This window comes from Pipistrellus kuhlii, unplaced genomic scaffold (assembly GCF_014108245.1).
Source record: "Pipistrellus kuhlii isolate mPipKuh1 unplaced genomic scaffold, mPipKuh1.p scaffold_m20_p_12, whole genome shotgun sequence".
Taxonomy (NCBI): Eukaryota; Metazoa; Chordata; class Mammalia; order Chiroptera; family Vespertilionidae; genus Pipistrellus; species Pipistrellus kuhlii.
In genome coordinates, this window is record NW_023425427.1 from 37,702,090 (window position 1) to 37,727,359 (window position 25,270).

Consider the following 25,270-nt stretch of genomic DNA (forward strand, 5'->3'; position numbering starts at 1 on the left):
CAAGTAAAATCACTTCCCTATCTGCACACTTGGCCACTTGGCATAAGACACACACATATACACCCTCCCCTCCCTCTCATAGCTGTTGACTGAGTCATTCTAACGTTAACAGTAATCTTCACCATAATAGCAATAGGTTTGCCTTACAGAGGGAAAAACACACCGAATAGAATGAAAACCTGTTACTTAAAAGGGAAAACCTCATTCACACTTGCTAAAACCAAATACTCTGTATTTATGTAGTCTTTAAGGTGATGATTCGCAAGGTCTAGTTCATGTTTTTGTGTGTTTGTTTGTTTGTTTGTTTTTGTGTTTGTTTTTTAATCAACTAGAAGTTTGTCCTTAAATAGGAAAGTGGGGAAAAAACTACACATACCTTGTAATATTTCATTGTATTCTCAATAAAAATATTTAAAAATATAAATATTTACATCCAATAATTATAACAACTAACACATATATAACATTTACTGTGGCTTTTTTGTGTGTGTGCTTCACATTGAGTTAACTCATTTTATCTTACAAAAACCTTAGAAGTACAATAGTTATTATAAAAATTCTGTAGATTAGGTTTTGGGCTCAATCCCCAGTGTGGGGTATGACCATCACTCTTTCATGGTCAAAAGCCAGTAGGTGGAAAAAGCCAGGTTTGAGGACCTGGCATTCTGTTCCCCAAGTCTGAGTGCCTAACTGCCATCTGTGCTTCATCTATAGCCAAAATGGAGAAGGTTCCTTAAGTGTTTCACACATGCCTTTCAATTGTTCTCTGGAAACAATGCAAGGAAGGCTGGGATCAAACATCTGTATAAATTCAAAGTAAGAGAATGTTCATAAATTTGCACATCAACTTATAGTCATTGGGTAAAATTACATCCTGATATGAGTGACCATCTATATATATAAAAGCCCAGAGATGTTTATGGTGGAAGAACCAGAACAACTGGCCGCTATGAAGCGCACTGACCATCAGGGGGCACACATTCAATGCAGGAGCTGTCCCCTGGTGGTCAGTGTGCTCCCACAGCGGGAGCACTGCTCAGTTGGAAGCCAGGTTCATGGCTGGCGAGTGTAGTGGTGGTGGCCAGAGCCTCTTCTGCCTTCAAGGCAGCACTAAGGAGCAGGAAGCCCAGCTTCTCAGGGATTGGGCTAAGCAGGCAGGTGGACTTCCCACAAGGAGTCCTGAATGGCAAAAGGGTGCAGGCCAGGCTGAGGGACCACCTGCCCCCCGAGTGCCCAAATTTTGTGCACCAGGTCTCTAGTTTTTATTTTATTTTATATATTTTATTGCTTTTTTACAGAGAGGAAAAGAGAGGGATAGAGAGTTAGAAACATCGATGAGAGAGAAACATCCATCACCTCCTACCCCCCCCTCCTACCCTCCCCTCCACTGGGGACGTGCCCGCAACCAAGGTACGTGCCCTTGACTGGAATTGAACCCGGGACCTTTCAGTCCGCAGGCCGACACTCTATCCACTGAGCCGGTTTCGGCAGGTCTCTAGTTTTTGATAAAGCTCAAGTCATCCTCTTAGCAAAGTCCTTTAAATATGGTTCTGCAAGATTCTGAATTCTCTGTCCAGAAAAAACAAACAAATATGTAATTCACATGTATAAAACATCACACAATACCAGTTGCTCTGTATTCTACTTTCCTTCACCCCATCAGGAGAAAAACCTCAAAATATTCCCTTTAGAAACTCATCAAAGAGAAACCACAAAAAAAAGATACATCCTGTTTCTATGTGTGTTTTAAAACAACTAACAGAAGTATAATTACATAGGAGGGATAGACCAGCTACTTGACCAGCCAAACTATGGGTCAGACTAACCATCCCTTTTACAGGGAACTGAACTTTCAATGACCTTATCCTCCAGAGAAACACTATTTTTCCACATTGTTCCCTAGCACCAGGCTCATTTTGTCCTAAGAGTGTTTCCCCCTCCCCTCACCCCCAAATATTCCGAAATGCTTTCTGAGGTCTAGAAGAACAATCTGCCATTGAGTGTGTTTTTCTGTAATGAAGCTTTTTTTCTTTTTCTTTTTTTTCATTCACATTCGTTTATATTCTTTCTCCCAGTTTGAAAATGGTAAATTAATATGTACCCATTTGAAAAAGACCCACGTTTGCATGGCTGGGAAGGGCTATATTTTGTACAATTAGCAGAAGCCTGCAATTGACATAATGAGTACTTTCTTCAAAGAGAAGAGCATGAGTTCAGTTGAGTCCGATGATGCTTGAAAAAATGGAAAGTATGGTGATGAGCAAATGCTGGCGGTCACAGCCCCTGATTAGCTTTGGCAAGTCTGTCTTGGGCCTGTTTGCTCTGTGCTTCTTTTTCCTATTAACGCCATTCCAGAGTCAGGCTTGTGCCCTCATTTTCTCTAATCTCCCTTTATCCCAACCTGTCATCAGCACCTCCTAAATCTTTCCTTATAAAAACATATCTGAACAGGCCACCATTAGAATCTGAAGCATTTAAATACTTTTCAAGATTCTCAGTGTTAACTTATAAGTGGATATGGCCATTTTCTATCTACCTTGAATGGTAGGTAGAGGATACAATTTACAAATAATAAAACTGCATCAATTTCACATGTTGTCTAATAGTTTGGTGTGGAATTCTGTTCATAAAATATTACATAATAAGTACTCATAGAAAATTACCTAAAGCAGTAAGTTATTTATGTACATAATTAGAATTGATATATATAGAGGCCTAAATAGGAGAAACTATATTCGTAGTGAAGCATCCAGCCATATGAGGTGAATATTTCCAGCAATACTTTGATAAGCGTTTTATCCTAAATCATATCTCAGCACTAAGAATGAGTTAGCTTATTTCTCTGAGGATACCATTTTCTCCTGGAAATATGCTGAACTTATTCTAACTTACTATGGATTCAAGATGATGAAAAACTATAACAATCCAACAACAAACACTGGATTCTTTTCAACTCAGTAGGACCTGCTCTCCAGAACGCAGATGAGCCTCTCACTGCCTTATATGTGTGATTGAGGAAGAGAGTATTTCTCAGAGTTCCTTTCAAATAAGAGTTCAAAAAAGAAGGTGGAATTTTAAGATCTGAAGGTTTAAAAGTCCAGATTTCCCCCCACCCCAAACTCTCAACATGCTTCCAACATTTTCGCCAATGCTACTAAAGGCGGCACAGACATTCCTAGTTCCCGAAGGAAGTGGTTCTACAGGAATGATGACAATGATACCTCTTAATTCTAATGTTTTAGTTTTAGCTATTCATCTCCTCCATCAAATTAAAGTGTATAAGTAATGGGCAGGTAGGATTATAGTTGACATTCTTAAACACGAGGGCTTCATGGAGAATCATTTTACAAATATAATTCACACACAAGGATTTCTGATGTTATTTGAAAAAGCAAAAGGAACCATAATTTTTCCAGTTTGGGTCAAAAAAATAAAGTTATTAGAAGTGTATTAAATTGCTCTGACTGAAGAGAAAATGTTGATTGAATTGGAAGAAAGTAATTGCAGTATTTATTAAAGGAATTATGTGTAGGTAACAAATAAAAATATATATTAGATGAAATGGATGTGCAGCATTTCACACAATGGCATCTGTTCCTTTGCATGAATAGCATGGCACTAGTTTTTGACAACAAATTCACAAGATGAAGGCATTAATTCCTCATCACTCTTTGCAAATGTTGATGCATTTGTACCGACCCAATCGTAGTAAGAAAAGTAATATGTTTAAAACACCGTATGCACTGTTATTGCTAAAAGACCGGGAGATATTTGCTTCCTCCTGCCTCTACCCACTGACTTGAGTAAGAAATATCTTGATTTAAGACAATCTTGGCAGCCAGTGAATGTCTGCTTTCTCCCTGATGCTAACTGCATCTTCTTCATCATTGAAGCATAAAATTAGAACAATTGTCCTGTTGATTTAGCCCCCTCCCCCCCCAAAAAATCAATTTCTGCCCTTCTACATGCTATATGACAATATGTCCATCAGATTCCAAATTGGCAGAGATAACTACAACAACAACAACAAAACCCAAAACACAAAAATCAAACCCCACAGGCAGCCACATCTACTTCTCACTGTTTCCATTTCATTTGATACTGGAGATCTGATCACCCAGAAATCGCATGGAAAAATAAATTCAAAAGAAAAATCAATTGAATGAGTGGATGGATTGGCTTCATAGTTGTCGTGTGATGCATATTACAACAGAATTTTATAAACAACATAATTAAGGGAAATAGGGAAGCTAAATCATCCTCTTGGCTTTTGAATGTTTAAGGTTGAGATTTAGCTGATAACATTAATTCCTCTTTATTAGATGTGGAAATTTCTAACCTAATTTTAAACTGTATTTCCCCCTTCTTATTTTACTTTGCATCCTGTAGACAGGTACATTTTAGGCTTTCAGCACCTCCCCCCCTTTTTTTTTTTTGACATTTAATAAGAAGTTTCTTTGTTAAATTTTAGTTTCTTCTTCTCCTATATTTATTTTCAGATCAAAGAGAAAAAACAGGTAAATTTCCAAATTGAAATATGTCTGAATGCATTTCTGTTCATGTTTAGTCAAAGCCTTTCATATCCTTTTTCTGGTTCAGAAAAAATAAGAATTATACATCTGAAATGAAATTAGATACGTTTCACCTCCTCCAAGTCTGTGATAGATCATGGAAAATCCCACATAATCCCTTAAAAATCTCTCTCACTCCCTTCCATCCCCATTTGTATTCAGTGCAACTATCTAGTTGAAACACAGGAATTCCCACATATATTTTGGGCACAGTATTTATATTAAGAACCCCTTGCTGTTAAAATCATCATTCCTTCAGTAGATAACAGTAGGCTGTACTGAATATAGGCTTCTAATTACACAAAGACAGACCATTTACAATCTAAATTGTATATTTTCTTCTCCTATTCATGTGACAGATTAGAAAGGTTAAAACAATACAAAATTTTAAAGTTTAATTTCTTTCTAAACTAATTTGTTGTTAAAAATACATACTGGTTTTATAATATAAAATTAAAGACTACTCTAGGTAAAATATATTACAGCATTTCAGTACATTGGTAATTATATATATTACCACTATACATTTTAATTGATTTCAGAGAGGAAGGGAAAGGGAGCGATAGAAACATCAATGATGAGAGAGAATTACTGATGGGCTGCCTCTTACACTGGGGATTAAGCCTGCCACCAGGCATGTACCCTGACCAGGAATCGAACCTTGACCTCCTGGTTCATAGGTCGATGCTCAACTACTGAGCAACACTGGCCAGGTGGTAATTTTATATTTTAGCCCTTTGGAAAAAACTGGAATCACCTGAGCATATCACTACAGGGGCTGTAATTTTTCTGATGTTGATTTCAGAGAGGAAGGGAGAGATATATATAAAAACATCAATGATTGGAGAGAATCATTGATTGGCTGGCTGCCTCATGTGCCCTTACTGGGATTGTACTATGACCTCCTACTAGTTCATAGGTTGAGACTCAACCACTGAGCGACACTGGCTGGGCTCATATTTTCTTTAAAGTAAAAAAATTATAAAGCAGTTAAAATAATTACATATATACTCACATACTACATGTGTATATATAATCATAACACATGTACATGCATGTATTATAAATGTGAGTATAAACAAACATAAACATAAACATAAACATATACATACATACATACATACATACATATCTGTGTATCCCAGAATGTTATATATCAATGCTGTCAGCACTTATCTCTGTGATGACCGTATTAATCATGTTAATTAAACAATGAAGCCATTAGACTGAAGTGTCCCTAATGCTATGGTGGCTCATAAGAAACCAAAACCTAAGCCTGTAAATGTAAATACTTCAGATTACAAAATTCAAACCCTAAGGACAAACAGCCTTAAGTTAGAGCCAATTAAATAATTTTTTTGCTTCACATTTTCTCTATAAAATCTTTCCCCTGGCTCCTGTTACAGGACAGCACTGCCTCATTCTAATTATTTTTGCTCAAATAAACTCACAAAATTTTAAATAAGCCCGCTTGACCTTTAACAATAATTATTTCAAATACTTCAAGGATTTGTTATCTGTATTCTTTAATTTTTTCAATTTGTGAACATTTTACTACTTTTCAGAACTTAAGACACCTTCTGTAAGCCACCCCCATAGTCCACAAAGTAGTGAAACTGAAATATGAATGCAGACTTTTCTGACTTTGGGAGTCAGCTCTTACCTACTACACTCCAGTCCATATATGTAAGTCATAACTCTAAAGTCACCATCACAAAGTTCAATTCTTTACTGCAAAACTGTGGACAACAGATTAAATACCAGATGCCTATCAGCTTGGTTTAATGAGAAATTCATATCGCAGTACTTTTCACTTTCAAAAATTTGAAGCTAAGAAACTCACTATAGCTTTCTATATTGTTAGATTTGAATATAATTCTTATGAGATTAAAAAGAGTGACATCTTCAGTACAATCTTTATCCTAAATAATTAGAAACAAAAACACAGGATTTCAATCTCTCCCATTTCCATCTCCCAACCACACCCCCTTTTCCCCTCTCCCCCCTTTCTTTATTTCCTTTCCTCCCCTCCCCCTCTCACTTACACACAAGTCCTGCAGAGAGAGGAAGCTGACAGATACTAATTCCTTGGAACCGAATAGCCACAGTGAAACAAAGGCTGGAGCAATATTGGCAGAAAGGACTGGGAATGGTGAGAGACCAATAACTCATGAATAACAAGTCTGCATAAACAGTTTTAATGACTATTTTAATGGTTTAGTGGATGGCATTTTAATAGGATTTCTAGTACAATCCTGAAAGCTTGTCTTCCACAAACCTGTCATTAACAAAGAACTGGATTGCTTCACCACATAACCATAGTCTACTGAACTGAATACACAAAAAATTATAGCAGTTGTCATCATATATTACTATCCTCATCACAGTATTGTGTTAACTATTGTGAGAGAGACAGCTACATGCTCAAAATGTAGGTTGCCACTGAAAGACGTGTATTTAAACTAAGAGGATTCAGTAGAAATTAAATGGAAAACAACAGGAAGCTCACAATTGTAATGTGTATGAAGCCCACAGTGGAAACAGTAACTGGGACACAAACACATAGGTCTGATGTAAACATGAAAACTTGAAATATTCACTCGTGTTGTCTTTGAAATAAAATAAAAAATTCCTTGGGTAATTAGTTATGGATCCCTACAGCAGGGATCGCACATTTGCCTCGTGTTATTTTATTCTCATTTTCTGTACTGACTTAAAGTTCTTGAAAGTCAGAATCACCATGCTGTGTTTCCCAGTGCGTACACCAAATCAATATATATATATATATATATATATATATATATATATATATATATATATATATATATATATTGAATTGGTTATAATCAGCCCCAGTGGATAATCCTAAATTCTAGCCCTTGGCTGTTTTCCTCTATCCATGCCAGAGGTCCTCAATTATGACGCTTCACATTGGCCTACCTTTTGTCTGGAGAGCACTTTCTTATCCTTTTTGTCTAAATCCTACCTTGTTTTCAAGGTTCAGCTCAAATCCCGCTGTCCCAATCCACCCTTGCTGGAGAGCTCTCTCTCCCACACACTTACATATGCACCTACCACCATGCAGTACAGAACGGCGCATCCATTGGGCAATTAGTTATATTTAGACTCATAGCATTTTTCTTTTAAATTCATTATCTTAATGTACCTTTTCATTTGATTATTATTTCTATTGTTTGTATGAAACACCTCTATTATTTACTATTTTAAAAAATACAGTTTATATTCAATACTATTATTATTTTAAAATATATTTTATTGATGTTTACAGAGAGGAAGGTAGAGGGATAGAGAGCCAGAAACATCGATCAGCTGCCTCCAGCACACCCCCTATGGGGGATGTGCCCGCAACCAAGGTACATTGCCCTTCACTGCGTTTTGTGTTTTGTTGGCCATCTTGTTAAATTATCAAAGCATACCTTCAAAATTCCTTGACTGGAATCTAACCTGGGACCCTTCAGTCCGCAGGCTGACGCTCTATCCACTGAACCAAACTGATTTCAGCTATTCAATATTATTTTATCTTAGTTGCAGGTATACAGCATAGTGGTTAGACAATCATATACTTTACAAAGTGATCCCCCAGATACCTCCACTTGGTAATTCTCAATTCCCCAAATCTATTGTAAAGTAAGTTCCTGAACAAAATAGTGTCTACAGTAAAACTTTGTAGTCTGTGAGCTTGCTCAGTACAGGTGCAAATAAAAATGTTGATGCAATTTTTTTAACAATATCAGATTTTTGTCTGAATTTCTGTGCAAGTCTTTTGAAATGGAGAATTATTATTATTATTATTATTATTATTATTATTATTATTTTTACAATTGCTCTGTCATCTCCTGATTTAGAATTCTGAGTTTAAACATGTATACAAAGATTTTGAACCTGCAAGTAACAGACTATATTCCCCATCGATGTTGGTAGCTATAAATTCACGGACTTTATAGCAATCTCTACTGATGATCAAGACTAATGAAAAAGCCCATTGCCTAAGTTAAAGTTCATTAAAGTTGTAAAAAATGAATGGGGAAAAAAATAATCTTTCTAAGATCCAATTTTGGAAAAAAATATAAATAGATATAGCCTTCCAAGGGGATTTGTATATTTCTACTTATAAGGAATGTTACTGTAAAATTGCCTCCCTGTTTTTAAAAATTCAAAGTATTATCAATCAAGCCATTCAATAACGTAAGCATAATTTTATGCTGGAAAAGAAAAAGAACTATATGTAAGTTCAATTAAAAAAATCTCTTGATTATTAAAGAAAAACACTAGATTATAGGCTCTGTTCTTTATTATACAACTTAAGTCTTATTTAGTCCATTTTGAAGGTACTCTTTGATAATTTAACAAGATGGCCAACAAAACACAAAACGCTAAACAATCTTACACTGATGAATAGTAATATAAGTAAAGTAAATAAACATAAAAGAACATTTTCTAACAAATGGAGCCCTTTCAGACTATGAATTATAAGGGAAAAAGTGAAAGAGATCTATATTATACTGATCAACTCCTATTTCTTTCTGTTGGCACATATTTCATCCAGTTATGGAAATCTTGGTTGATATTACAACATAAAATGTTATGCTTGATAACTTCTCCCAAAGTTTAGAGAAACATTAAGATGTTCTGCCATGGAAACATAATAAAGAACAAATGTGGTTCCTTAACCTTATTTGACATACATTAAAATAACAGAATATGAGAAGGGAAGTTTGAGTTTTCTCCACATGGGGCCAAAAAGCTACGAGTTTGAAGCATTTATTTTTCTGTCAAGAAATTAGCAAATACAGAGTCTGAAGAACAGTTTTTTCGATAGCTGCTAGTACTCTAACTGGATTTCTAAAGCCCTGAATTTATTGAATGTTAGAAAAATAACCCAACAACATGTCACCTTTCATGTGGTGGATATAACATAGAAAAAATCCTAGTCCTATTACATTGGAGGAAAATGCATCGCTGCATGGTATTGGAATCCTTACAAAAATCCAGTTATTGCAGCTTTGGTCTAAAGTTTGGCTAACCTCTGAAGGAGCCCTCAGACTCAGAATTCAAGGCAAGGATTATGTATTACTCATTTTTGTACCCCCAGAGTCTTTAGAAGAGTACCAGGCACATAGTAAGAACTCAGTAAATGTCTGTTGCAGGACACAACGTGAATATAAAGCTGGAAAAGGAACAAAGACCTTTAGAGAAACAGGCATTCCTGTTTTTGAACTTTTTTTTTTTTTTTTTTTTAGAGGCAACCAATAAATTTAGAATTGGTCTCCCATTGTTCTCAAGGAGATTTGGAAGAAATGAGCAGCTTTGTTTCACCGAGTTCATTTGTTTATTCCCTAACGAAAATTATAATCCTTGGTCTGTGGCTTCACAATTGGTTGCTGTGGGAATGATTACAGATCAAAAACAAAAAGATTATATCCCTTTTTCAAGAGCAAATGAGTAGCAAGCGCAGATGAAGTCTTAAGGAAACAAAGATGTTCTTCGCATGCAAATATTTTTGTGATAAAACCACTAGTATAGAGAGATGCATTTTTTTGTAAAATTTGCTGGCAGATTTCTGGCTCTGAAGAAAGCTGATATCATTATCTCCCTCCAGAGTTGGCCTTGAGAGGGGAATACTCCAGATTACGTTTCTTTCCAGACGCTGGGAGAGGAGAAAAAGTGAGTTCTGAATCCTTATGCTGCTTTATTTTGGGCAGGGGACTGAATGTCCTTCCTGTCTGAATGCCAATCACTGTCAGGGAGGCGGATCTTCCCACACTATCCTAACAACGGTTTGCCCAATGGAAGGCCACTGAAGAAAGCCAACAGCGGATGCTCCACCCAGACAGAAGACCACTGCCCATGCAGCTGCTGCTCTTCTGTCCGCACAGGACATCTGCTGCAGTAAGGTGATAGTATAACCCAACGCGCCATCTTTATCCATGACCTGCTAAGTGATTCCCATCTTGTGACTGCGTGGGAAAGAGGTACATAGATACAAAGAGCAAACAAGTTTCCTGTTTCATTTAAAAAAACATGGATTCCTGTATTAGCTGCAGAAATACTGACCATGCTAGTCACAGGGATACTCCAATGAGATACATCCCCTACTCTAAGGAAGCATTAATTCTAGGGGAAGCTGAAACCAATTTGGCTCAGCGGCAGAGCGTTGGTCTGCAGACTGAAAGGTCCCAGGTTCGAATCTGGTGAAGGGCATGTACATTGGTTGTGCACACATGCACATCCTCGGTAGGGGTTGTGCAAGAGGCAGCTGGTTGATGTTTCTCTGTCATCAACGTTTCTAGCTCTCTATCTCTTTTCCTTCCTCTCTGGAAAAAAAAATCAATAAAATATATTTTAAAAAAAATTCTAGGGGAAGACAGACAAGTAAAACTAGAAAAGACTGCAGTCCCGTGTACCATCATGGATTCAGCCACAGCAAAGGGCAGGTCACAGCTGCCAGATACTCAGTGACAGGCGCCCATCTCGCCCTAATGTTGGCTTTCTGTGCTCATGCTTCCCTCAGACTCTGACACTGAGCATGGTTAAAGAACTCCACAGTGCCAACAGCTCCCTCCACCAGGGGTTTCAAAACCATGCCAGCAACAGAAATAGAAATCTTCACTAAAATGGGGGTGAGGTGGGAGGTGGGGGGTGGTGGGTGGTGTGGGGGGAAGAAGCTTAGTGGTTTCCTTGACTTTTTATAATATACCCATTTAATAGTCAAATATAAAGTGTACCCACTAAATTGTACACTTTAAAATGGTGAATTTTATAATAAATATTTTATATATCAAAAATAAGTTAAAGAAAAATATATAAAATATATCATCCAAATTTATTTTTTTGCCTGAAACCATTCTGTTCTTTCAAAAATCAAAAATTAACTCTTATCACAATCCTTGATAGATATCTAAATTTCTAGAACTGTTTTCATATAGAAATAAAAACTTTGGTGTTTCCAGTTACTCTTTCTTTAAAATGTTTTACTGATAATGTTGCAATTAACTAGTTATTGATAACATGAAAGGAACAAAGAAAGGCTATATATTATAGGCATGCCATTTGGACAGAGTCACCAGGAAGCTAAAGCTTCATGCTCCCCAGGGAGTCACCGATCTATTCCCCACAGATGACTGGGGGAAGGGATGGACATGTAGAACAGACAAACTTGTCCAATAAAGTTGGGGTAATGTCTGGAAGGTATTTGCCTAACAGTCACAACTGGGAACAGGTCATTGCTCAGAATGAGTGTGGCTGCTGCAAGAGTGCAAATTTTGGGATATTTAATCTCCTAAACCAGTGGTCGGCAAACCATGGCTCTGTTGATTAATGAGTTTGCCAACCACTGTCCTAACAAAGAAATTTACTCTCTTGGTTCCCCTAATGCTCTTGGGACTCTGACTGCTCAGAGTGTGCTCTCCAGTATTCACCTACGTGGCCCCCAACCATGTGGACCCCACACATGATGGACAACTGGACTGCTGCCATCATGATGTGGGACTAGACCCAGGTCCAGCACAGAAGGGAACTCTGGACACTGGCTTTGCCTTTACTGAAACCCCAGCTACACTTCTTTTATGACAGGACTAAGGGAAATGGAACTCTGGAAACCCAGGAATGTAATTTCATGAAAACAAAGTTTTCTCCTTATCTCATTCTTCCGCGAGGGCCTGCAGAAATCCTTATTCCAGTGTCGCCATGAGAACCCTCACTAGCAACAGAGACAGACCACCCACGTTTTTCTCCTATAACATTACTACAATTTTACTTCAGAAAACCTTCCTCCTGATTCATTAGTTTCCATTTTCCTAGGGGGCCTACCTAGAGAACATCAGCTGCTGCATAATGTTAGATGTGAAACTGGCTGAGTCCACATCCCTAAAGCTCCTTGAAAATGTCTTCTCTTCTTTAGAACAACATGGATGCAACAGATTGGAAGACTTTAGGAAGCCTCAAATGTAACTCCCCAGTACACTTTATAGTAACTTCTTAAACATCTGAAACTTTAGGGAATTTTAAAATTATTTTGGAGATAATGGAAGAATCCTTGAGCCGTGACAGAAAGGATCAATATCGAAGGAATAGAAAAGGAACAAAAAAGGAAATCAATGCCCAGGTGCACGGCAACACCCACCAACTCCAAAGCTTAGACTGAACATTTTTATTCTCCTCCTGTCTCCACTGATGATGAGGAGGTCAGTTAATTACTGTGGGGAGAAAAGGAGTCCAGGTTCTTCTCCATTTGCTGATGCAGCACCCTAACTGCTCTTAATACAGAGGGAGGCAGCATTTCACTGTTCATTAACCATGCTAATTACGGTTTCTCAATCACTTCAGCCTGGTGTGCCCTCCCAAGTTATACAACACCAACAGAAGAGGCCAAACCTAAGCCTGCAGGGTTGGGGTAGGGCCATCACCACAGTGCGAAAGCAAAGAGGGATACCTGGCATCAGAAAGAATCTCATCTTTGTGACATTTGCTTTTATAATGCTTTATAATAATGAGACAAACAGAATCCCAAGGTTAGAGAGAGGACTTATAAAGGTCACCCAGTGAAATCACCAGTACAATGCTAACCTCTGCCTCTTCAATCCAGCTTAGGAAGTTATGTGCCACTGGACATACTGTTCACTTTAACAGAAATAAAAGCTGGAGGTAAAGCAAAAACAGTAACAATGGTAAACCCCGAAGCTAATGGAAATGAATATAAATAGGCGATGAGTTTGCACACCCCTGCCATCTTGAAATATGGCAAACTTCTGCTTGTGAAGTAACAGCTCCATCTTTTTAAGTCATTTAGCCTCTTTTATATAACTTGAAGAGACTTAAAAGAGGATTTTGCATTTATGAAAGAATGCTTTAAAAATCTTAAGGATAAATGTCACTTTATATCATCTTAACAGATTTCCGAAGCTTCATTTATTGGAGTGAAGGAGTTCTTCTTTCATCGTGCGTCTTACCTAAATGAAGTTGGAATTCAACTGGTGGTATGTGGAGAGGAGGGCATTTATTCTGTTCTCAACTTATTTTAATTGTCAGGACTAAACAAGTAGGTAGGCTCTAGTCTATAGTATAAAGTGTCAAGACCTGAACAAGTCAATATTAGCTATTTTCTGAGAGTTAAGCCTGGGCCATTATACCTCCCAATCCTTCAAACATTTGTTTCTGCTTCCTTTCTCCATTTTTTGTTCCCAATGAATTGGTCAAGGTCAGATGACAAATGCAGTCACTACTGAGATCAGAACATGACTCTGACACCAAGTCCTGGGAGTTCATATCCTAGCTCTGCCCCTTACTAGCTGGATGAGTAGTTGGACAATTTACTTAACTTTCCTGTGGGTCAGTTCAGAAGCCTCTTCTGTCACATGGGGATACTAATAGTATCTACTTGGAAGGACTGATTGAGGAAATACACGTAATGTGCTGTGAAGAATACCTGGCACAAAGTAAGAACTATGTAAATATTTGCTATTATTATCAGACCTGCAAAGGTTTTTCTAGACTGTGAAGTCCTACAGAAAAGCTAGGTATTATTAGCATGATAGTAAAAGATTATGCAGTTTAGTATCAAAGAAGAAGATATGAAGAAACATTCTGAAAACTGGCAGGAAGGAGGGGGGAAAGGAAGGAATAAGGAGGAGGGAGGAGGGAGGAGGAAGGAATAGAGAATGGGAGGAGTGGGAGGTGAAGAAAGGAAGAATGAACGAATTCAAGGATCACCATGAGATGGAGTTTGGATGACTGATAAATGTCCAGCATTAAAGAATCTTACTCAGCAAGTGAGCAATAATGTAGTTCTGATTATGCCACATGCATCAACTTCTTAAATACCCCAATTGCTGCATCTCTGATGACTAAATGTTTCCCAAGACATTGCTAACTAAATCCACAAGTTCATGTAACATCTTAATGCTCACATACTTCTCTTTGACCTTCTCTGTACTCTGGGATGTGGTGGGTGTGTCTAACAATTACTTTTCAAGTAGAAGACAAACTGTTTAGCCACAGTAAAAACAAACAAACAAAAGAAACCCAACCAACCACGACAAGTAATATTGCCATTACCAGTTAGTAAATTTGAAAAGTAGGACATAAATAAGTAAAGACATCCCTAGTATGTAGGACAGCAGCAGGCTCTCCTTGCCCCAACCCCTTGTTGCAACATCGTTACTGTTCTGCCCATAAACTACTGTGACAAGTTACATAAACAGAGGCATTCATTTGGTCCCTGGGGTCCTTGCAGCTTTAGAAGAAGCCAGAAATCATTTGCCAGCCCTGAGGGTATTTTTGAGATCATCTAGTGCAGATTCCTTAGCATGATGTCACAACCTTGAAAGGGTGTAGGCACCTTACCCACTTCACCTCTCAGTGAAATGACCCTGGTTTCACAGTGAAGGTACAAACCAGACTGGGTCCCCCACATGAGCCATTTCCTTATCTCCATGTCTTCCTGTGTGCATCTCCCTTGCCCCCCACTCTCTTGTCTTGCATTTCTAGCAAATTTCAGTGTCTCTTCAACTCAGATGTTCTCTGAGAGGCCTCTTCTCAGAACAGCTCCTTCATAAATGACCCCTACCCACACCCATCATGTTCTGGTAATTATTGTCCCCCCCCCCCCATTTTTCCTACAGACACCATGGACCCATCTAGAGCAGAGGTTATTCCCTGATCTGTTTCTCTTCTCCAGTAAATGCCAAGCAGATGAAGAAGGCATTTGAATGGTTCCTCTTATAAATAAGGAAAGAGATCAGGGGAGGTAAACTCTTTGCCCAGGGTCATTAAAATCCGTATTAAAGGGCAGGTTCTCCTCACCAGTGACAAAGATCCTTTTCTGGACATTAATATGGATTTAATTACCAGAAATTCCATTACATATAAAATATGGAGAGAACTTTGTAGACATCATAGCCACCCTTCATCTTCATCACCCCTCAACCTTCTCTTAATTGGCTTCATAGAGCTCCTCTTTGGGAGAAGAAGGATATGTTTTAGAAGATGAAATGACTTGTGAGAAAAGTTCAGTGTTATTAAATGACCAACCAGTAGGTCATGAGTATTCAAATTCAGGGCATTGAGGGCCACTTGCATTTACCACATGCTTGCTTTGTACAAAAAGGCAAGAGACTAGGTGCCGAACCTGTATTCATCTTCATAACAACCTCATGAGTAGGTGCTAATATTTTCAACAGTAATAAGAGGACCAGAGCTACTCAAGGGGAAGTAACTGGTTCAGGGTCAAGAAGCACAGCTACTAATTGGCCCAGTCAATATATAAGGCTTGTTTTCCCCGACTTCCGATCTCTCTCTGTCATCTGCTATTGCATCCCTCTCAATGTACACTTATTACTCTGGTTCTCCAAAAATCCAAATTTCATTTTAAAATAAAACTCAAAAAGTGGCCACTTTCTAAATTCTGACGATGATCTCTTTGAAGTTGAAAGCTTACTTCGGACCTGGAGACACTTCCAGACTGTTTCCTGAGAGCCCGGTGCTCCACAGGGGAACAGGTGGAAAGACAATTTGGACAACGTCCAGCAATGGTCAAGGGCCAGTTAGTTATAATGAACTTGTATGAGAACTAGGACTGAGAAATAGAAAACCAAAGTTATACGAGATTCCTCCAGGGCCAGGTGACTCTAAGAAGAAAACATACAAAAAAAAAAAAAAAAAAAAAAAAAAAAGCTCTCGTATGAAATATATGGGATTTAACGCCAGAAAGGAGAATGTTTGAGGCTGAAAAGTAGATACAAGAACAAACTTTAAAAACTCCAAATGAAAATCAGCTTTGGACATTGAGAAGTTGGTTGCCATCTGATCGCTAATCACTGCGCACGATCAGAAAGAATAAAAGACTATAAACACAGATATGCACAGCCTGGTCTTGGATGCAGAGTTTCTTCTAGGGTGAGCTGCTGTGTCTTTGTGTCCGACTAGATTTGTTGACAAGATGCAGAATGCCAGGCAGCTGGGAAGGGGCTCTCTGCCCCTTTATGTCTTACTTGATGAGGCTGGTCTTTAGCTATGAAGAAAGCACCTTCTCCAATTGCCAAGTGGCAGCTCCATCTCTGCTATAAAAACTACACGGGGAGATTAGTCAGTGGGTGCCTTTGAGTTAAATTGGAGGCATCTGCATTAAAACATACTGACTTCTTTACTGCTGGAAGATAATAACAGTCTGTTTTCTCAGAGAAAAGGGCCTGAAAATAAGGCTTCCCTGCTGATAAGTCAGGTGGCGTGTGGACCAAGGAAAGCGGCTCTTTTGACAGAAAGACACTCTTTGTTCTGTTTGCTTCTGGTGTTGGTACTAGGAATTCTGATTACAACAAAGAGCCTCTGTGAACTGTAAATTTAGTTAGAAATCGATCCAGACACACACTTGGCTTAGTCATCGGTGAGCTCGCTGCCAAGTGGACACTGGCAAACAGGGACGGCAGAACACCTGATCAGGGGGATGCTATATTTGAACACAGAAAACGATTAGAATAAGAGAAAGGGCAACATAGTAAGTGCTAATTGCATTGTTTTAAACTAGCAAAGTTTTTCCTTCTATTTTTGTTATTATTACTTTTTTTTTTTTTTTTTTTTTTTTTTTTTTTTTTTTTTAGTAATTTCAGCAAATCCCTAGGGGTTTGACTGGTGACAGGGATGAGAAGATACCAGGGTTTCACCAATTCAAAGACATATATTTTTCGCAGTTGAACAGCTCTATAAAATTGATGGCATCTATTTGATGAAATAAACCATAGCTATTAAGACAACTGAGAATTTGTATCATGGACTCTACTAAGAATTTTATATGTATTTACTTTAAATTAGCTAGGAGGTAAGCACTATGTCTGCTTCCTTTGTAGGGGTGAAGAAACAAAAATATAGAAAGGTTCAGGACTTGCTTAAGGTCACACAACTTGAGGCAGGGGCCAAATTTAGGCAGTGTAAGTCTAGTCCATGTACCCAGCCACTGAGCCTTTCTGAACTAAATGAGCAGATGTCCCCGAGGGGCAGGTGAAGCTATGCACCTCGGGAAATGGGTAATGACCTCCCTATCCACACCCCCAATCCTACAATATCAGGAGACTCCACTTTGGAATAGTAAATTTAGCCACTCAGTGTGTCCCTCCTCCCCTCAAGGGAGCTCAGATATACAAAAGTTGTTACTGCTTTTATCTCATGAACTCATTCATTTTTCTCATTCCATTATATAAAACACCATAACTTGTTCAAAGTTAAATTATTGTTTCCTATCTTTTGTGGCTCGTGTGTCAAAAATATTTAAAAATAAAGGCTTTCCCTCATCTATTGTATTCTTCAATTTTGCATAAGAGATGAAAACATATCTCTGCCATCCTCCACTTGCTTACTATAGGAAGATGGAGGAGCCATTTCTAATAAAAATTTAGTAATTCAAATGTGGCAAACACACAAAACAAATCAGGGGTAGGAGTATGTAGGTGTGTAGGGGTGTGTGTGTATGTGTGTGTGTGTGTGTGTATGTGTGTGTGTGTTTGGTTTCTTGTTTGTGTCTGTGTAGTAGCCTAATGAATAGTCACCCTCATGAGTTAACACATAAATTATAAATGAATTGAAAGCAGGTATGACAAGTGGTTTTACATTATGAAAGCTGGCAGGTTTACAAAGCATGTAGCAATGAAAGCTATCTGCGTACAAATGTACTTTGGCACACATGGTCAAATAAACCAAGATTCTTTTCCTAGGGAAAATAGATATGTTTTCATTGTGGTCATTGCTTTGATGACAGACAACTTTTTGCCTTCTATGGAAAACTACAATGTTTACCATTGGGAATGAAGAAATGTCTATGGAGAAAAGGAATGCATTCCTAGCATGTCAAAGGAAAACCACTGCATGTTCCAAGGGATAGTCATGCAAATTGATAAGCATGACATTTTCACAGAAAATTTTGATATAAATATTATTCTAGTTGGAGACTCAGGTTTCTAGACTCTATAATCAGGGCATGGTACAATACAAACAGTAAAGGATGTAGGTCTCTAGAGCAGGTCCACTGGAACACTCTTCTTCTAATGACAAGAGGGAGTACGTTGGTGGCTTGGTTCAACCACATAGTAGGTTCGTCACCCTGGGCAAGCCATTCTTTTCTTAGCCTCTTGTTTCTGACTTCTAGGATGAGATTACTTAACTCTGAGGTCTATTCCAATTCTTAACATTTAAAAATACAATCTAAGCAATAATTGTAAATGTCTCTATATGTCTTGGCACTGTCTCAATATATTTTATGATTCATGAAGAATATATCTTTACCTCTCTCACTAGAGCGTTGTGAATATCCTAACTTCATAGACCACATGTGTCAAACACAAGGCCCGCGGGCCAAATCCGTCCCGCCAGGCCTTGCAATGTGGCCCGCACCGCGCTGTCATCACTGCACTCCACTGCGTTTCCATCACAATGACAGTTTATGACTGTTCAGTAAACCGTTCGGCCCGCGATTTAGGCTGGATTTTAGATTTTGGCCCCTTCTCTGATTGAGTTCGACACCCCTATCATAGACAAAGGTGCTGCATACATAATGCTATTAAAAGAGAAGGACAGGACTCTGATATCTGAAAAGTGTCAGATAAGAAGCTCTTTACCACCTGACAAGCAGGAGACGTGAAAGCATTGCCATAAGCACAGTAAGAAACTCTCAGCACATTGGGGTGCTAACTAGTGCAGGGCATGTGAGCGCTGAGATCAAAGATCACCCAACTCCGGGGATGGCAGCAAAGATGTTGGGACTGGACTTCGAGATGGGAACAGAATACATCCTGCCTTCTGTGAACCCGTTTCATGCTCCTCTCTGATCCCCACAGAAAAGACTGCTCTTCAGAGAAGTTATGCTATGTGTGCTTAAGATACTACTGCTAAAATAGTTCATAAAAGATTTAAAGCCAGGTGTTTGATAACTATTCATGACTGTGCAATGTCATGGCAGGGTGGACTGTGTCCAAAGGGTAATCTCTAAGTCGGCCATTGGAAGAAATCTGGAAGAAAATTTGCCCTTGGAACTGTTTGAAAAGGGAGTTATTTTCTCCACCGACACCACAAAATGTATAAAATCTAATAACATACCTGAAATAGATGATGTGATCTAAGGGATTATTTCCATGGGAAACTGTATCGTGAAAACCAAACTGGAAGCTAGTTTCATATATTCTCTACCTGTACGTTTTCTTGCTAGTGACCAACAGGCAACTATTGTGTCAGGGTCTTGACCAATGGGGGTGGAGTGAATTCATACAGTCAACAGTGTATTAACCCTACGTCTAGAAAATAAAGAACTCTTCTACATAACTGAGGAAGAAGGTTGCTTCTATCTTATTCACTCACATTACGAAGGACAGGTGTGCCAATGTGCAGAAGTCAGTGTATCTCTACTTAGCTATAATTCATTGAGTCCTTTAACATATGTATATACATACATATAGATGTATAAATCATACACACATAAATCATATGTGACCTGGAATTTATACACATATGCACACATATTCCATATCCCCTAATTCTCCTAGCAACACACATTATGCATGAGAAACATTCATCTGAATATATAACTATGTGAGGTTACACCATATACTGTGTTCAATTCAAAATAAAATCTGTCTGGGTATAAACTCAATGGGCGTGTTGTTAGGAAGGGTGTCCAAATGTGTGCCTCCACCACAAATGAGTGAGTTGGAGTTCAGAGTTTGTTCTCAGGCATTTGGAACTGGACTGGCAACAAAAATGTTGTCTCTTTTATGGATGGGGGGCTTCTATGTGAATAAAAGTATTATCTGAATCATATTTTATATATGAGAATGAGAGAAGCAAGAAAGTGGCCTGTACAGTAGGAAAATGAAGCTAGCCCAGAGAAACACAAAGGTGAGAGTTCCAGAGAGGATGACCAGAAATCTCAACAGTCTTCTAGGTCCTGATAACAGTTCTTAAAAACACCCAGAGAAACACAAAGGTGAGAGTTCCAGAGAGGATTACCAGAAATCTCAACAGTCTTCTAAGTCCTGATAACAGTTCTTAAAAACACCCTTGTACTGTTGGCCTTATTAAAAATAAATTTATGATAAGTAATTTATAATTAAAATGAACTTCCCTTTTTCTCCCTGATGCAAATTATGGGCTGCAGTTATTTACAACCAATCTAATATAAACAGGATTTATGTATATAATGTTAATAATGACAATGCTAACTGTGATGCCTACCAAAGGAATCTCACATACTGGCAAATCAGTTGTCTCAGTAAATGGTGAAATCAAGATTGGAGGGTCATATTCTGTAATACATTATCCTAAACCAATGATGGTTCTCAAACTGAAGCCTTCAGATCACCTACACCAAAGTCACCTGAAGTACTCTTTCAAAATGGATATTCCCATTGAGAAATTAGTTCCAAACTGTAAATCTAATAAGGAGTTACTAACCAAACTATATAAAGAACCCATACAACTCAATAACAAATAACCAAACAATCTGATTTTAAAATGTGCAAAGAAACTGAATAGATATTTTCCCAAAGAGACACAAATGGCCAACAGGCTCATGAAAAAATGCTCAACATCACTAATCATCAGGAAAATGCAAATTAGAAGGACAATGAGATAGCATACCAGTTAGACAAAAATACAAGAAATAAGCATCGGCAAGGATGTGGAGAACAGGAAACCCTTGAGTACTGCTGGTGGGAATATAAATTGGTGCTGTCCTTACGAAAAATAGTATAGATCTTTCTCTAAAAATTAAGATGGAGCTACCATATGATTTAGTAATACATTTCTGTGAATATAACCAAAGAAAACAACATCACTATCTTAAAAAGATATTGTACCTCCACACCTATTACAGCATTATTTATAATAGCTTAGCCATGGAAACAACCTAATGTATTCTGCTGGATGAATGGATCAAAACAGTATGGTATATATACAATGAAATTATTCAGTCATAAACAGTAGGAAATTCTGCCATTTACACACATATGAATGGACCTTGTGAACATTATGCTAAATATAATAATCTAGACAAAGACAAACATTGTATGATCTCACATATATGTGCAATGTAGAAAAACACAAAAAACTGAACTCATAGAAATAGAAAACCGAATGATGGTTGCTAGAAGTAGGGGGTTAGAGGTGTGAGAAATGGGTAAAGGTGATCAAAACATATAAAATTCCATTTACAAGATAAGTAAGTCCCGGAATGTAATGGACACCGATGAAAAGTGTATATTGTATATGTGAAAAATGCTGAGAGAGATTTTAACAGTTCTCATCATAAGAAAAAAAATCATAATGATGTAAGTTGATATATATTAACTAAATTTACTGTACTAATCCTTTTGCAATATATACATGCGGCCAATCATTACGTTGTATACCCTAAACTAATACAATTTTATATGTCAATTATTGGTTTTTTATGTTTTAACAAAATTGGGGAAAATAAATAAAATGGATGTTCCTGGTTACCACAGCTGACCTACTGAATGAGCATTTCTAGCACTGGGAACAGAACTCAGTTTTTAATTATGTTTCCAGATGTCCTGGGCTTTAGCAAAGACTTTGTTGGGCAAAACCTATACATACTATTCTGACTAAGTCTGAAAATTCACCACCTAAAGCAGTGACTTTGACAGGACACCGACTTTAAGGAGGACTTTATTCCCTACATTCTAGATGTCATCCTCAAATTATGGCTGCTTACATTTCAGTAGGTTTTTGCAGTCTCATATCACAAAAGGAAAACCCAAAGTGTTCGTAAAGACCTTCAAGATGCAGTTATACGCATTTCTCAGGTCCCTTCTTCCAGCTGCCATTGATTCCAAAGTCTGAGCCAAGTTTTCTTGACAGTAAAGGAATTCGCTCACCTGATCTAATAATGCTGTTCTACAATTTCAACCCACTTCCTCCTATTCTGACCTCAGATCAGTGCTAACAGCTTTCGTAGCTTTAATCTGTTTTAGACTTAGGATAACAGATCTAGCTTCCTGCATCTTGAGAGGTCAGAGTAAGCCATTAACCTATAGTGATTCTGACAAAATAATGAGATGTTTGAAAGTAATGTGACTTGTCTTTCCTTCAGTTTCCTTCATTGAAAATAAGTAAAGAAATGTATTCATATGTATTTGGATAATAATATGTAACTTTTTGCAAAGGATTGCTCTGTGACCTAAAACATCATGCAGAGGCCTATTATCACAAATGAACACAACACTTAAATGCCTCCTTTATGGCTGTTAAAGTACAGTAGACTCAATTCATGCCCAGGGAGCTTTAATCACAGATCATGGTCATGACAAAGGGTAGAGTCAGTGTAGGCTATCACAGCAATGGCCACTGGGGGAGTTTTTAACGGGAGCATTGCCAGCATGCGGTTCTCGTAACTACTTTCGAGAAGCACTTCTGATCTAATGGCTAAATGAGTATCATTACAGGATATTTATATGTAGCATTTCTGGAGAATTTCAGATGTAAAGGCCAGCCATTGTAGACAGTGCACACAACTGGAATTGCTAGAGTGATGCAAATATTGTCAACAGTTGTAAGTGATATTGATAGTGAATTAGTGGCTTATGAATGGGTTAAGCTATTAAATTTTAATGACTCATTATGATATTTATAATCACAAATAAAGTATACCAGGAAGAATATATCAAATAGCAATGAGAAGAATCCTGATAACGATAAAGAGCAGGCTGCAGAGGAGAAAACTGGTTGGTGGAAACTGGCCATCACTAAGTTTGTAAGCTGCCCCAGGTGGCATCCCTCATAGGTATTCTTTTTTCCCTCCCTTAAAACTCAATTTGCAGCATTAATCCTCAAAATATACAGAAACTGCTTTAAAGAATACTGCTCTAAGTTTAAAAGAGCCATTATGGCTGAGAGAAAGAACAAGGGAAACATAAAGAGACCATTTGATAAAATAAGACATTTCATAATCCAAGGTGAGTTTCATAAAATTGAGAATGTCCTCCTGAGTACTTGGAACAGAATAAAAATACACAATTTAAACAATGAGCACAAACAAACAAAAACTTCCCCCAAAACAAGTAAACATTAAAAAACTCAAACAAAACGAACAAAAAATTGGACAAAATCCCTTTTGTGTTCTATCATATATTTGACAAAGATGTTAGAGTATTGTAATTGAATAAAAGGCTATCCAACTCTCGAGTGTGGAAGTGCAAGGGGCTACAGTTATGTTTTGCTTAGCCAGTACAGTAATTTAAAACAATCAAAGGTGGAAGAGGTGAAGACTTTAAAAAGTTCATGCAAATATTCAGATTGCCACAGTCCTTACTACTCCTCATTCTCTTACATGGAGCTTCTTCCTATGCTAATAATCCTCTTGCCATGACGCTGGGGCTCCCCTCAGAGGTTCTCACCTCTGTGAGAGGGCAGGTTGTTAGAGCTGGTACATCCTCACTTAAGATTAACATAACAGAAACCAAGAGAGGTAACACAGATGTGTGTTAAGATGCCAAGTCATCAGCAGAAACTCTCTGGTAGAATTTGGGCTGCTCAGGCATTCAACAACCTTTGGTTGTGTGGCACAATTCCAAGATTTTAGTTGTATATGGCATTCTCACGCTAAGTTAAACAAGGCCTAAAACAATAATGTTTGGTTATCCATAATTAATGAATTGGCTTTAATATGGGCCCCTGTTCCTTGGGAATACAAGAAATAACCAGTTTTACAACTTTCTGCTTGACAAATGCCACAACACACACACACACACACAGACTTTCCATTCACTTTCACAAAGCACTTTCACAAATTCTGAATTTTAACAGACCATTCAGTTCACCATTACTTCAAAACAGGTGAGTTTCTGAGAACATATGACTATCTTAATGTTAAAACAGCACTACTTTTAGACGGAAGGATAAAATCATGCACAGGTACTCAATTGTGACAGCATTTTCAGGCCATGCACAATTAAGAGTCCTAAGGAAGCTACTACTCCCTGTAGTCTCTCTTTCTCAGTGAGAATTATCACCAGGAATCAGTGCATTTGGCCCCCATTTAGTACACTGGGAAACTTAGTAATTCAGAACATTCCATGAATGTAAGACCAGAAAAGATAAACCAACTTCTCAAGTAACACTGAACACACGTAACATATTATAAACATCTTTTAAAAGTATAACCACTGTATTGATTGTACAGAGACTTTCGAGGTGGCTACTTGTTACAAACTTTTAGGTCAGATTATGAGTCAAACTGAAAAGGAAAGGGACCGATAAAGTTAATTCTCAAGAATACAGTCCCAAAGAAGAAATTACTGTCAAGTATCGACTTACCTCATATTCCTGGGAAAATTTCAGGTTGTCGTTTGCTTTCAACCTTTCAATATGATCTGCAAGTTCCAAGATAGGTATTGGAGGGTGGCTAGCCATACCTAGTGAGAGGAAAGAAGAAACACATTTGAAAACCAATAAAAGTGATGCTAATTAGTTCCAAAATATAGAAAATGCTATAGTTAGAAATGGCCTGAAAAATGTGTGAGTAGTAAGGATGTCGTATGTGAGGAAGCAGGCAGATAGTTTGGTTACTCAAAGCAGGACATGCTCTGGAAGAATGAATTTTGTAGCCAAATGAAAAGTCACCCAGCACAGTCCCCATACTAACACTCCTGGTGTAAAAGAAAGCGTTATTGTGCTATGAACCG

At 37.9% G+C, this 25,270-nt stretch overlaps 1 protein-coding gene across 32 annotated transcripts in view; it reads right to left on the reverse strand.

The window, feature by feature from the left end:
• Positions 1–25,270, reverse strand: part of PTPRD (protein tyrosine phosphatase receptor type D) — a 626,044-nt gene that overhangs the window by 79,820 nt on the left and 520,954 nt on the right. For all 32 annotated transcript variants that reach the window (XM_045580211.1, XM_045580213.1, XM_045580225.1 and 29 more), the window contains one exon: positions 24,903–25,000. In XM_045580211.1, coding sequence (XP_045436167.1) covers positions 24,903–25,000 — 98 coding nt within the window. The remainder of the gene's footprint in view (positions 1–24,902; positions 25,001–25,270) is intronic.